A 14,225-nucleotide genomic window follows, 5' to 3' on the forward strand; every position below is an offset into this window, starting at 1 on the left:
TGTAGGGATAGATGAAAAATTACCATATAATGCTATGCATCAAAATGCTACAAATTGTCATATTGCAACAAGTTGGCATGTAAAGGAGAAGAATAATTCCTTATTAAACACCTGATCCTGTAGTCCTTTCAAATGTTACACTTCTATTGTTTTTAGGTTTTGTTTAGTAGGTATGTGTGTAAATATATATGTTTACATTTATTGACTGTATCTGTGCATATGGATCCACAGTAGCTGATTTTACAAGATACTCAGTAATTTACATTCAGACTGTATAATGGAGAGATGCAGCAGTGAGCTACACTGCAGTCTTTTTTTGCTAACTCTTTTCTGCATTTGTGTTCAATGTTGATTTGCGCTGACATCTAATGGGCTTTATTGGGAGATGAACTGTGAGTAAAACCATCCCTTTATTCTTCTGTGCAGCCTCCCTGAACCTTGGGGGGCGGGGGGAGAGAGAGAGAAGGGAGGACCAGGCAACCAGCTACTCCCATTTAAGTAGGTAGGGGAGGAATGACAAGCTGCAGTCAAAGAAAGAAAAGCAAAACCTTAGCCCTCTGAAATTTTTGTCCATTTGATGGTATCTTCTAAAGATTTTTCTCTGTAGAAGAGAGCATGCTCCTCATTTGCACAGTATAATAATGAACTTCTGACTCATCAGGGTAGATATTCAGCTGGTATAAATTGTCAGGTCCATTGACTGCAGTGGATTACTGACACTGTACACCAGCTGAGGCTCTATCCCTTACATCCCAAGTCCCAGTGCCAAGTGAAATATACTATACCATATATTTCACTTGGAAGATTTCTATGATCAGCCTTTTTTCCCATTGGTGATACAAAACTTTATTTTTTCAATGCTTCCAGCTGAACATACTGGGGGAGTGCTGATTAGACGATAATACTCATTATACTCAGTGTATGAGACAGAAAGTTTTCATGGTGAGATGCATCACTGTGAAATGTATTTGAAAATAGCTTCTAATTAAATTAGTTGCTTCTGAGCTTGCTGCTGTTGACAATCCTCTTGCTGAAAAGGGACATTAGTTGTGACACCACCAGTATGGGGGCCCAGTGTAAGAGACTGCAAACCAATTTCCTCCTGCTTTAATGTTTAACTATCATAGGAAGAGTGTTAGTGTCTAAAAACTAAATGTAATTTTGTTGTTTTAATACAGTATGAAAACGATTGTACGGCAACTGTAGACACACTTATTAGATTCCTACCTGTTACTCAGACACATTTCACCATGGATTTTCAACGTTTAAAAAGAAACTCTTGATCAGTTTCAATTCCTGTGCACAATAAATAATACATTTTTAATAGGCTGTCCAAAGTCTGAAAGCCTCTATCTGCCTACTGAAATAACTAGGGAAAACATTAAAAGAAATACAGCATGTGTGCAGAAATGCCCCTTCCACTCCAACAATACCTCCGCAAACATTTAATTACCATGCAAAAACTTTGTTAAATTGAAATTTAGGCTTATTAATAATTTTAGGGAATTTTTTTTAAAAAATGAAGTGTTCTAGTTCTAAAAATTAAACATTTGAAAGTCATGGAAATGAAACTTAAAATTGCGTTTATTTTGAAGACTGTAGAAATGTAGAGAGGAAAAAACCCAAACTATCTTCATTCTCGTTCTATCCCTTGTATTTTCCGGACACAATCCTAGGCTTGTATAAATGAGTATAGTTCCATTGAAGTCAAGTTCTGATTGGTTGGCAAGGCAGTTGCTTTGTCTTCTGCTGTAACACTTCTTTTGCTATAGCAAGGATGTTGTCTCTAGCTGTATAGTGGACGAATAAGGAAATGTTGAAAACATGAACTCTGAAGCAATGTATTTGAATACATTGATTTATTTGTTGATTTTAAATCCATCTATTTAACTAACATATACATGGAGGGTTTGATCTCAGCTAGGGTAAAGCAGCATAATTCCATTGTTCTCAGTGATGATTTACCCTTGCTGAAGATATGACCACCTTTGTATATTAGTTACTTTTCAATCAAGTTGTATATCATGGTTTCGAAGCCAGTTGGAATATTAAATCTTGGTTATCCTGGTGATGTGAGATGCCTCAAATCTCTTTAGACTTTGGCCTTTGATTTCAGAGGAACCTCCAGTCTTATAATCCTGTATTTACCTGCAGCTGTAGATATTTTAAACCATTTCCCCTACTGTTGAAACAGAGATATGCACACATACAGTCCATAGCCTCTAACGGTAATCAGATTTAATGTGCCCTTCACCACAGAGAACCCCAACCACTATGTATTGCAAAGCGTTATAAAATTTCTAGCGCCTCATGTGGTGGGAATGTATTCGGTAGCTGTGATGATTGCTGGATGTGTAGATCTTTGATCTGTATATGCATTGTAGTAATAATAATAGTAATACTTACCAGTGAATACCAGAGCTTTAAATCTGATTATGTTTACATGGTTTACAAACGTCAGTTAAACTAGCCTTACGGTGTCCATGTGAGGAAATCTTTTATTCTTATTTTACAGATCGGAATCTAATCTACTTGTGGCACAAGAGATTAGGGTCCTGACTTTCAAAACTGTGCATACAGTTATATACCCTGGTTGCAGCTGAAGTCAGACTGTCAAAGGATAAAACCGTCCTCAGAATTGATGATCATTTAAAAAAGAGAACGCTTGCTTGACTTTCTTCCTACTGCACCAAAAGCCCATACACATTTGCTTGCCTTTGCCACAGAGAAAAACACCTTTTTTGTTGTTTTATTATGTGCAGCACTCCATACAATGATACGTGCTGCATATAGTGTGTGGGGAAAGGCAAGACGTTGGTGTAAGTGAGAATGCGTGGTTTCTGAAAGGTTCCTCTTTATATTACAGATGACTCAAAGTTTGACAATCCCAGCCTAGTTCTACAAATGGCCCTGCTTTTTTTCTCTAATTCTGTTTAGCTAACTGCTTGTGAAGAGAGCAAGACTGACAGCCCTTACACTAATCTCTGACATATGTACCCACCTAAAGGGATAGAATTGGCAATGCCACAGAGAGAGTGGGATCTGAACCACCTATCTACTTTGACCTGGAAGGATCATTTTCACAAAAATGGTCTTTGACAGCTAAGTCTTCAGTCTCTCATCTGAGTAGTATTGTGATGGTGTTCTTTTTTGCGCAGACACAGTTCAGGAGAAAGTAGACTGAGGCCACCAACTTTTTCTCCTCATTTCAGTCACTACCAGTCTGGGATGGATTTGAATCCGTGATTTAGGGTTTCTCTACACTGCCCTGTGATTAGGACTCCAGGGATGTGAATAGCAGTGGGTACCGAAGTGCTGCACTGTAACCACACCTGCAGGATCCACAAGGGGAAACTAAAAGGTTTCTACTTAACGTATTCCTCTTCAAACAGGACTACAGTAATGTGAACTAGGAACCTCCTAGTTTGCCCCTGCGGCATCCACATGGAGGAGTTACAATGTAGCACACACTGCTATTCACACAACTGTAGTCTCAACTACTGGACAATGTAGACATAGACTTAGAGTTAAAAATTCTGTATTCTATTATCCATCTCTTAAATCAGTCTCCCAGGTTCCTGTCTTCAGGAGACTGAATTACAAGTTTCACATTTCAGAGTAGCAGCCGTGTTAGTCTGTATCCGCAAAAAGAACAGGAGTACTTGTGGCACCTTAGCGACTAAAAAATTTATTTGAGCATAAGCTTTCATGGGCTAAAACCCACTTCATCGGATGCATGCAGTGGAAAATACAGTAGGAAGATATATATAATGTACACAGAGAACATGCAACAATGCGTGTTATCATACACACTATAACAAGAGTGATCAGTTAAGGTGAACTATTACCAAGCCTAATTTAATGGTGTCCAGTTTGCAAATTAATTCCAATTCAGCAGTCTCTCGTTGGAGTCCGTTTTTGAAGTTTTGTTGTTGTAATATTGTGACTTTTAGGTCTGTAATAGTTTCACATTGTGGTTTCATGCAGCAAAGCTAAGGAGGCTCTGCAAAAAATACAGAAAGAACGTGATTTCCATCGAATGCACCATAAGCGAGTGGCCCAGGAAAAAAACAGGCTCATTAGTGATATTAAAAGGTAAGCAAACTGATCTTTTTTTACTGTTATTTAACAGAAAGCTAAGTGAGTTTGAGTTGTTACTTGGCAATGTTATGTCATGGCTGAATTTTAAATTGTTAGACCAAAGCAGTTCTGGTAATTGGCAGTTCTGCCCAGCCTTGAAAGCAGAGAAATGATAACCTAGGCCTCTAAAATTCAAATGTCTCCAGCGTTTCAGAAATTGGAGGAAACTTCCTGGGATGCAGAGAAAGGAGACATACATACATAGACTTATTTTTGGTACATAAAGCATGTAACGTTCCTTGACTGTCAATTCCTTTTTTTTCATGGTGATTGAACAAGCTCACTTTTGTTTCAACTTGAGTTAGATACAACTAAATCAATCTTCTTTTTTTAAATGTCATTAGTTCTTGTTCTTGACAGTTGTTGACTATGAGTTGAACTAATCTGTAGAATGTCATGATGTACTTTTTTTTGTTTCTTTTGGGCATTTTTGCTGTACTAATGTATACAAAAAACTGCATAGTTGTAACTTTTATCATCTCTGCTTTCCATGTTGCCTTCCTTCCTTTGAAAGAAAGGACTTCATTTTGACTAGCTTTTTTTTTTAAGCTACATTTGTATTTTAGAGAAGGATCAGTAGGCCCTCTTGATAGGTAGAATGAAGGAGAAGGATTGGAAATATATAAAAGCAAATAGTACTTTGCACCTAAACAGCATCTTTCATGTGAACAGCTCAAAATGTTTCCCAAAAGGCAGGTGATATTTATGGTAGTCTGGAGTGCAATCCTGATCAGTGAGGGGCTGGGTCACCACTGAAAATTTAGGTGCCTCACTGTACTTTGCTGTTGTAGCTTCCAACTTGGTCCAGCAACTCTTAGCTTGTCAGCAGCACACCAGCCACCCTTTGGCTTCCAGCAGGTTTGGCTACTACTTGCAGGATGACCCCCAACACACACTCCTGGTCCTGAATTTCCCCCCGGAACATGTGTTCTGTACTGTCCAGCTCTCTCCAGGACAATTCAAATATTTTAGATCCATTGGCCCTGTAAGGAAACAATATACAACAATTTGCTACTTTAGTTGGAGTTACCCAAATAATTCACAACACTAGATTGGTTTTGATTAAAGAATAAAACAAATTTATGTAACTACAAAGAGAGGTATTTAAGTGAGTAAAATTACAAGGCATTAAAGTCAGAATTGGTGACGAGCAATTAAGAGAAAATGCTTTCTTATTAACTAAATTTAACAAACCAGATTTGGTGCAAGGTAAAATTCTTACTACATACTCTCAGCAACAGGGCTGACCAAATTGCAGGGCAGGATCTTTTCCAAAGTCAAATGGCTGCTTCCTTCGTCATCTTAGGTGAAAAAGAAATAGAGATAGGTAGGGAGGGAAGCTTTGGGGTGTTCTTGCCCCTCACTTTTTATAGTCAATTCCCCCTGTGAAATGCATTTTCCTGCAGGTTACCCCTAGATAAAATTCCTTCCTGCTGTGAGGATGGAGACTAGGAGTCTCATGGTGAAAAAGGATCCATGCTGTTGTTTAAGTGTAGATCGATGTGTTACTGATACCTTTCTTTGCCAAAAAATGGCCACTTAGCAGGTGATTGCCCATCAACTTTGACATCCGACTAGAGGCACCAGCTTGGTGGTGGGTTTTTTTTTTTCCTTGAAGAAACAGGTTTATCCACTCCCCAGATTTGTCTGGTAACCACATTTGTCATAATTTCAGATTATGTTAATAACTTTACATATAATGTTGCTACATACATTTCATCATGATATTATTGACAAGTGAGTTATTAGTTTTCAAATGATATGTCACAAGGCATATTTTTTACAGGTATCATTGCAGTAGTGTGTAGGGAGTGAATACAGGCGAGTATTTTGGTCACAATATTATCCCCATTTTACATATGGAGAAGCTGAGGCACAGAATGGTTGAGTGAGTAATTCAAGGCCAAACAATGTGTCAGTGGCAGATTTGGAAATTTCGCACTGGTCTTGTGGCTCATAGCATTATGCTCTAACCGATAAAGCAGGAAGATGTTTTTAAAAGTAGCTTTAAGATACGAGTGGGAAACAAATACTTTGGTGGACCTTCAATATTGTCAAAGAATTTGTTGAAGAGATCTGTGAGCATCACATTACATACCTTCTTGCAGGTGCTGTATTACAGCTGACAAAGTAACTAAGTTTGTCCCATCGAGTTCTGTGTGAAGTGCCTTGGAGTGATCTATGATACCTTACCACTGTGTGGATAAAGTTCATGGGTTGAAGTCTTGGCCCTAGATTTTTTTTAAATTTATTTTATCATTATTACCATATATGAACTTTCCATAGAAGTATTTAATCCTATTCATTACCTGTATTTATTACCTTCAAAAGACCCATTAGTGTTTGGTCAATCTCTTATCATTTTCTGTGCGTTAATTCTGTTCAAAGTCTAAATGAATGGTAACTATATATTATAAAATCTACTTGATGTTGATGTAAGGCTGTCTGTCACTGTATCCATTCAAAGGATTTCTAATACTTTACTCCTCCATGCCTCTAATGCTGGGGATCCATTATTTTCCAAAAATGAGCATCTGGCTGCTAGTGGTAATTGTGTAGTTAATGTGTCCTTTTCAGAAGCAATAACCTCCTTTGGACTGTGACCTAATAGAATAGGTTCTCTGGGTGGTCTAAATTTTAGTTACCTTGAAAATTTCTATGTACCATTTTCATCGCAGTCACTATCATTTTAAGGTATGTTTGCACTTATGGTGGCCTGTAGCATACTGATGCTGCATGCGCAGCTAGCGTGGGTATAAATAGCAATGTAGATGGTGAGACACTGCTTAGGTGATAGAGTGCCCTACCCACCTGAACCCTAGGGTATATCCCCTACATGGCTCTCTACTTGCCCAAACAGTGCCTGCCATGTCTCCACTGCTATTTTTAGCAATGTCGTGTTGTCATAAATATAAAGGGAAGGGTAAACCCCTTTTAAAATCCCTCCTGGCCAGAGGAAAAATCCTCTCACCTGTAAAGGGTTAAGAAGCTAAAGGTAACCTCCCTGGCACCTGACCAAAATGGCATTTGTCTCAATGAGGAGACAAGATACTTTCAAAAGCTGGGAGGAGGGAGAGAAACAAAGGGTCTGTCTTTCTGTCAGTATGCTGCTTTGCCGGGGATAGAACGGGAATGGAGTCTTAGAACTTTTAGTAAGTAATCTAGCTGGGTATGCGTTAGATTATGATTTCTTTAAATGGCTGAGAAAAGAATTGTGCTGAATAGAATGACTCTGTCTGTGTGTCTTTTTCGTAACTTAAGGTTTTGCCTAGAGGGATTCTCTATGTTTTGAATCTAATTACCCTGTAAGGAACCTACCATCCTGATTTTACAGGGGTGATTCCTTTACTCCTATTTACTTTTATTTCTATTAAAAGTCTTCTTGTAAGAAAACTGAATGCTTTTTCATTGTTCTCAGATCCAAGGGTTTGGGTCTGTGGTCACCTATGCAAATTGGTGAGGATTTTTACCAAACCTTTCCCAGAAAGTGGGGTGCAAGGGTTGGGAGGATTTTCGGGGGAAAGACATGTCCAAACTACATTTCCCAGTAAACCCAGTTAGAGTTTGGTGGTGGCAGTGGTTATTCCAATGACAAAAGATAAAATTAATTTGTACCTTGGGGAAGTTTTAACCTAAGCTGGTAAAAGTAAGCTTAGGAGGTTTTCATGCAGGTCCCCACATCTGTACCTTAGAGTTCAGAGTGGGGGAGGAACCTTGACATGTGTCCTGCTGCTTCCCACTTGCTGAGGCCTTTCTCTGCTGTAGTGAAAGACTCCGGTCATGCCCCAGTACTGGAGCCTTTCCATGCTTCCTCCCCCTTCTGGAGCCTTTCACTGCCGCGTGCAGCTACACACTGCAGTGAGTATGGATGCTGCCTGCCTTTCGTTGCAGCATGTAGCTATGTGAACCCTACGCACCACCCCAAGTGTAAACAAAGTCATAGGTCATTCCCACCATATATTGAGAGAGGTCCCTAATTCCTCCACATCATCTTCTGCAGGATTTATGATTTCCTTTTTTGTATATTTTCCTTATTTTAAATGGAGGGAAGTACTATTGGTAAAGTATTTTGTAGTAATTTTCCTTAATGATTAAACAAATAGATGAGCTATTGGCTTTCCTCTGGATATTTTCCCATTGTTATAAAGTGATATCTGGTTTTTAGATCAATTTTTCTACCAAGGTAGTCTTATCTTCTAGATCAGTCAGTAACAAGTTGTTGTACCTTGGGAATCAGGCCCTTTGAGGTGGTCTTTTCATTAATTAGTCTTTCTATCCTTGTTAATAGTTCCCTGAAACTTGAGCTTTCTACCTGGGATTTGAACTGCTTTAGGTGCAAATAAACCCAAACTGTTATATGAATATTCCCTATGAGTTCTTTAGTATTAATTTCCGTAATTTCATCATTACATAATAGCTGCTGCTCCTGGGAATTTTGTGCTCCTCTGCCTTTGCTAGTATTGCCTGCCATTCTTTGCTGTCCAAGGTTAGGTTACTGACCAATACATCTATACCGCAAAACCAAAAAAAGCAAAAAACGTGCCAGCAAATCTCAGAGCCCAGGTCCACTGACTCGGGCTTGTTGGGCTCACGTTATGGGACTAAATATTTCAGTGTAAATATTTCCCCTTGGGTTGGAGCCCGGACTCCTGAGACTCACCCACCCTGGATGGGTTTCAGAGTCCAGGGGCCAGCCCAAGTGGAAATGTCTACACTGCTATTTTTTAGGCTTGTAGTGAGAGTCCCAGGAGCCCAAGTCAGTTAACCAGGGCTCTGAGATCCACTGCTGCAGGGATCTGTTTTTGTTTATTTTATTTTATTTTTGGGGGGGGGGGGTGTTACGTTGTAGATGATCACCAGTCAACAGTGATAATTCTTTAGAATCTCTTCCTTGAGTGGATTAATTTTAAAACAAGCTTTGGGCCAAATCCTGGGAGTTGCAGATGTTAATTAAGTACCTCTCAACACCTTTCATGATTTTGGCTTACTCACATTTATATGCATTTTAACTTTACAGTCTATCTTACTGCAAGAAAACTCCCAGTTTTGTCTTTTTGCCAGCATTCTGGCAAAACACAATATACCTGAAGTTGTTAATTGTTGTGTATTGAGCTGAACAATTTCTCCTGAAAAATAAAGCATTCTCATACTTTGATTCATGAGTTGGTATGGGTGGCTTAGCTTCTTGTTAATTTGATGAAGGGATCCAAATATAGTTTCTACTGTAATTAATGCTACAAAATTTTATATTGTAGCTGATTTCTCTAAATTAGTAGCCTACTTGGTTGTCAAATCCTATCTGCATTTTTCTTTCTCCTAATGAAATAACATCCATCTACAAGAAGGAAGCAAAGATTAATAAAGTTTAATGTATTTTGAAGATTAGGGGAGTTGCTGAAAACAGAAAACAAAACTGGATAGATAACTTCAAAAGGTTTTGGTGGCAGGATATACAGATTCTATTACTGAAAAACTGATATATACGTATTTTTTTCCTTGGCACTCCAGCGGGGTGGTTGCATGCTAAGTAACACTAGCTGTGTCCTGTGTTTTGACCTTTCTACATTTTATTCTTCTCTATAGTACATGGGGAAAAAGTTATTTAGGTGGAAATTGCTGATTTAACTCAGTCATCCTTTAAAATACATTTTGGCTTTTATTGTTCATAGGCTGAAGGCACATTATGCATCATATGAGCCAATGTTGAAGCAGTTGACTGAAAAATACCAGACTATACTGAGACAGAAAATGCTAACCAGCTTGGAGAGAGACAGAGCAGTTGGTCAGGTAAAAACATGGTCAACTACACTAGCAGAAACAAAAAGAAAAGGAGTACTTGTGGCACCTTAGAGACTAACCAATTTATTTGAGTATAAGCTTTCGTGAGCTACAGCTCACTAGGCAGCTGATTCATATTTTTTCTTTAAATAAGAGTAGGCTAGATTATTTCTGAGTTTCATGTGATTTATTTACAAATACTTTTGAAGTTTTTATAGGAATCTTGATGCTTTAGTTTAATGTACCCGGACAGAATATTAAAGTCATATCTGCCTTCAAGTGCCCTGCTGATGTTGTGTAGCTGAAGAGACAACTTTTTATTAATGGTTTAAACTGGAAGTACTTACAATCAGCTCAGTATCAGTGAGACAAAATCACTCATACAGACTGGAATTTGTCCTCTCTAATAGGCCAACCTTAAGTTGAACAGGGCCTTTACTTGGGCGAAGGACTGTGTTAAATTATCAGCAGGAATGGGCGTACTGGAATCTTCTTTTTAATCATTCTTTCAGCTTTCATATTTGTGAATGAAACATCAGGGGAACTATGACCTAGTCAGAGGACTTACACTGAAACTTTATCAAAGTACTATAATTTTGATGATCTGTTAATCCTTAGAGCCCTGCAAATCTGTGGATATCTGCTTTATATCTGCAGACATCTGTGGACCATGTTTGTGGATTGTGGATCAGATATGGATACAAGTATTATATCCACGCAGGGCTCTCGTTATCCTTTATGGATACTGCACAGGAAACCATCCTTAAAGGTTATTAGCTGCCCCAATAGTTTTAATTAAATATTGTCAGTCAATAAGGTTTAAAGAAAGGTATGTCAATTTATCTCCAATAGTTTCAGGTACTTCAAAACATGCCTGTAGAGATGCGGTATCCATAAGCTTGTAAGATCTAAGCCTTCTAAGATCATTGCGAACCTTCAAATAATTTAGCTCAGATCCTAGAGAATTACACAGTGCATTTTTCTACTTGGGAATGATCTTAAAACTCCTGCTTCTTGAAGTAGTAGGTACAAGAGACAGACACCTTTGTCCTCCAAATGGGGAGAGATAAAGATTGTGTTTTGCTCGTCCCTGGCCCTTTTAGTTTCATCTGATCTATAGATTGGTGTAGATGATATCTTGCCCCTTTAGCACAGGGATGGGTTGAGAACAAATGTCTACATGAAGGAAAATGTCCTAGAGGAAAAGAAGGGTTATGGCCAATACATTGACACCCAGAGGAAGGGATCAATCATTTAAATGCATAATAAAGATTTATCTTGCAAAATCATCCTCTGGTGTAATGAAAATGAAAGATCTTATACATAACCGGTCAGTTTACCACCTACTAGGCTACTAGAATGACAGGCATTCCTTAATTTACAGTACCATATTGTGTGATCAGTTTTATTGTGACAATGCTATGGGCCATATTGTGTCATCAGGTTAACTTTTAATTCAATGAGAAATTATGATTACAAGTTGATGTCACAATATGGCCATAACATTGTCTATATTTGATTGTTTTAATAAATATGTAAAATTCCCACCAGAAATTCTGGATAGATTATTTTATATCGTTGGATTAAATATTTTAAAAATGAGTTATATTCAAGCTATTTCTTGAAAAGGAATGGAGTGAGATGAGTAATTTAAAATATTTATATAGTTAAACAGAGATGGCAAGTTAGATAAATCAGTAATTGCACATGGTATTTACTGCTTATTTATTCATGTGTGTTCTGTCTTCTGTACTGATAATTATAGGGTACAAAAGCAAAGTCCTCATAACTGTTCTTTATTTTTACTCTTTAGGTTACAGGTTTACAAGCTACATTACAAAATTTAGAATCTGGGCGTGCCATTGAGATCCCTGTGACTGGAGGTAAAACATTCTGTTAAATGTGCACAGACTCTATGAGGAAAGCATCTAGTTTAATTCAGAACCTTATATAATACAAAGTTTGAAATACAATGGAACCTTGATTTTACAAACACCAGTCTTGTGAACAACAAGTTATACAAACCATTTGTCCAGGTAGGGGAAAAAGATAATCACATAATAAAAGGATGTCATTGAAGAACAAGTCAACATCTCTTCACATTCCAGTGCTTTCAAGGCATTGAAAATTGCCTTGCAGTGGTTTGAAGGACAAGAAGAAAGTGATACAATGCATCATACTGCAACTTACGCACGATACCAACTGTAATTTTAAGAAGCTCAGTTTAGTTTTATGAACTCCTCAGTCCCCAATTAGTTCATAAAATAGTGGTTCTACTGTCCTTGCATTTAAAATGTGTTACTAGTTGTTTTAGTGACAGCTACAAACTAAGGATTCAGTTTTGTAGTTTTATCACTGAATACTTATTCTCACATTTAGTTCTATTGAGGACAATGAAATTACACATATCAGTAAGGACTACTTTGCCTGAGTAAGCGTGGTGGGATCATGACCTAGAAACCTAATTTTGGATCTGATTCTGCTATCTGGTTCACTGTGTAGAACATAACCAGGAGAGCAGTCTCCTCTAACTCAGTGTAAGGTTGGCAGAATTTGATGTTCTGAGAGCTTTTAAAAATTCTGGTATTGTAGAGCTCAGCAACTCATTCTAGCATATTGATCTTCGGCGGAGGTCTTTAATAACACAGGGTATATAATACCTTCTGGAATAACACCTATATCTGTATCTAAAAGAAGTACTTACCCTGTAATTTTGAAAAAAGGAAGAAATTAGTGTAAATATTCAGTGATTTTTTTTTTGTAGCATCCTGTGTGAAAAATGTCCTTTTAGGTGCTTTATATCCCATGCTGTGCTTTTTAAAATTACTTCAGGGGAAACAAGGTCTGGAAAGAACTAATAGCCAAATCTTCAACTTTTTGGTTTTTTGAATTCCTGTATTTGAGTGAAGGGGACAGCAAGTATTTCCCTAAACTATTGAGATGACTTTTATTTAACTCTTAATGCAGATATTACAGCAGTCATCTTCTTCACTGCCATAAATCCCTTCCCTTTTGGTCATGGTTTGGTTTGTAACTCTTGATTTAAAGGATGCATATTTTCACATTTCAGTTTGTCGCAGTGACGCTGAACACCCCTGTATCTACACCCTACATACCATTGTAATAATCTTTGTAAAAAAATGCTGTGTGAGGTATCATTTGAAAATAATAACTTACTGGTCAATAATATTGTGGTGAAATGTATGTAGCAATATTATAAGTGAAGTTATGAATTTCCCTGTATAATACTAGCACACATTCAAAACCACGCAGCCCTTCCTAGGTAAAAGTTGTTAAACAGGTCTATTATAAACATAGGGGTGTGTATTTACCTCAATTGACATGTAAGTAGTAAACAGGATAGTAAAGGCAGTGGGGGAAGAGATAGCTGGAAGAGAACAATTTGGATTTCAGCAAACACAAAGGTGGGGCAGAAAAGCTCCTGGAGCTTCCTTCACCATTAGACTCCATGTTGCCACCTTTACTGTTTGAATGAGCTTTACTTTGAAGGGTAACCCTCAGAAGAATCCACTTCAAAGGTTCACTGGACTATTAAAGAAAGGGGCAAAGAACCCCATGTTATCTCTTTCACCTAAGAAGACAAACACACCAACATCTTTAGTCCTCTTGGAGAGATCCTGACCAAGGTCATTCACTGTCTTGCTGGAAGACTGTGGGTGAAAGAGGCCATCTTGAACAAAGCCTTGAACCAGAATTTGCTAGATTACATTTAGACTTTTTTAGATGCATGTTTTCACTTGCATTTGCTTGTAACCATTTCTAACTTTTATACTTGAATTTATTTAAAATCCTGTCTTCTTTTGTTTTGTTTTATCTTTAATCTAAACCAATCCAGTGTTGTGTTTAAATGGAACTATTTGGTTAATGCCTGTTAAAGTTGCAAACTGTTGACTTCTTACAGGGGCAACAGATCTTAATATCTGAACTGTCCCCTAGAGGCCTGGACAGTGCAGAACACATGTTTTGGGAAAATCTGGGACTGGGAGTGTGTTGGAGTCACCTTGCAAGTCATAACAAAGGTTGGTGGAAGCCAGAGTGTGACTGGTGCTTTTCTGACAGGCTGCTTGGGTCAGAGCTGCAGCTCTACACAGACACTCAGGGTGTGACTTGCGTGCTGGTCGTCTGTTTGTGAGTGGCCCAGGTTAGGACCTAAACCAGAAAAGCATTGTGAGGCATCCAGGGTTACAGGGGAGGTGGTGACAACCCGTCACTGCTCAGGATTGCACCCCAGAATGACAGTTGCTTTCATCACACGTTCATTTAGTGGTGGTGGGATGCCATTGCCA

The 14,225-nt window shown here is 38.1% G+C and overlaps 1 protein-coding gene across 5 annotated transcripts in view; it reads left to right on the forward strand.

Moving 5' to 3' along the window:
- The window catches only part of SPAG16 (sperm associated antigen 16), a 710,758-nt gene that overhangs the window by 30,221 nt on the left and 666,312 nt on the right, over window positions 1–14,225 (forward strand). For all 5 annotated transcript variants that reach the window (XM_043524952.1, XM_043524954.1, XM_037912653.2 and 2 more), the window contains 3 exons: window positions 3,988–4,095; window positions 9,810–9,927; window positions 11,732–11,801. In XM_043524952.1, coding sequence (XP_043380887.1) covers window positions 3,988–4,095; window positions 9,810–9,927; window positions 11,732–11,801 — 296 coding nt within the window. The remainder of the gene's footprint in view (window positions 1–3,987; window positions 4,096–9,809; window positions 9,928–11,731; window positions 11,802–14,225) is intronic.

Source organism: Chelonia mydas, chromosome 11, assembly GCF_015237465.2.
Source record: "Chelonia mydas isolate rCheMyd1 chromosome 11, rCheMyd1.pri.v2, whole genome shotgun sequence".
NCBI classification, from domain to species: Eukaryota; Metazoa; Chordata; order Testudines; family Cheloniidae; genus Chelonia; species Chelonia mydas.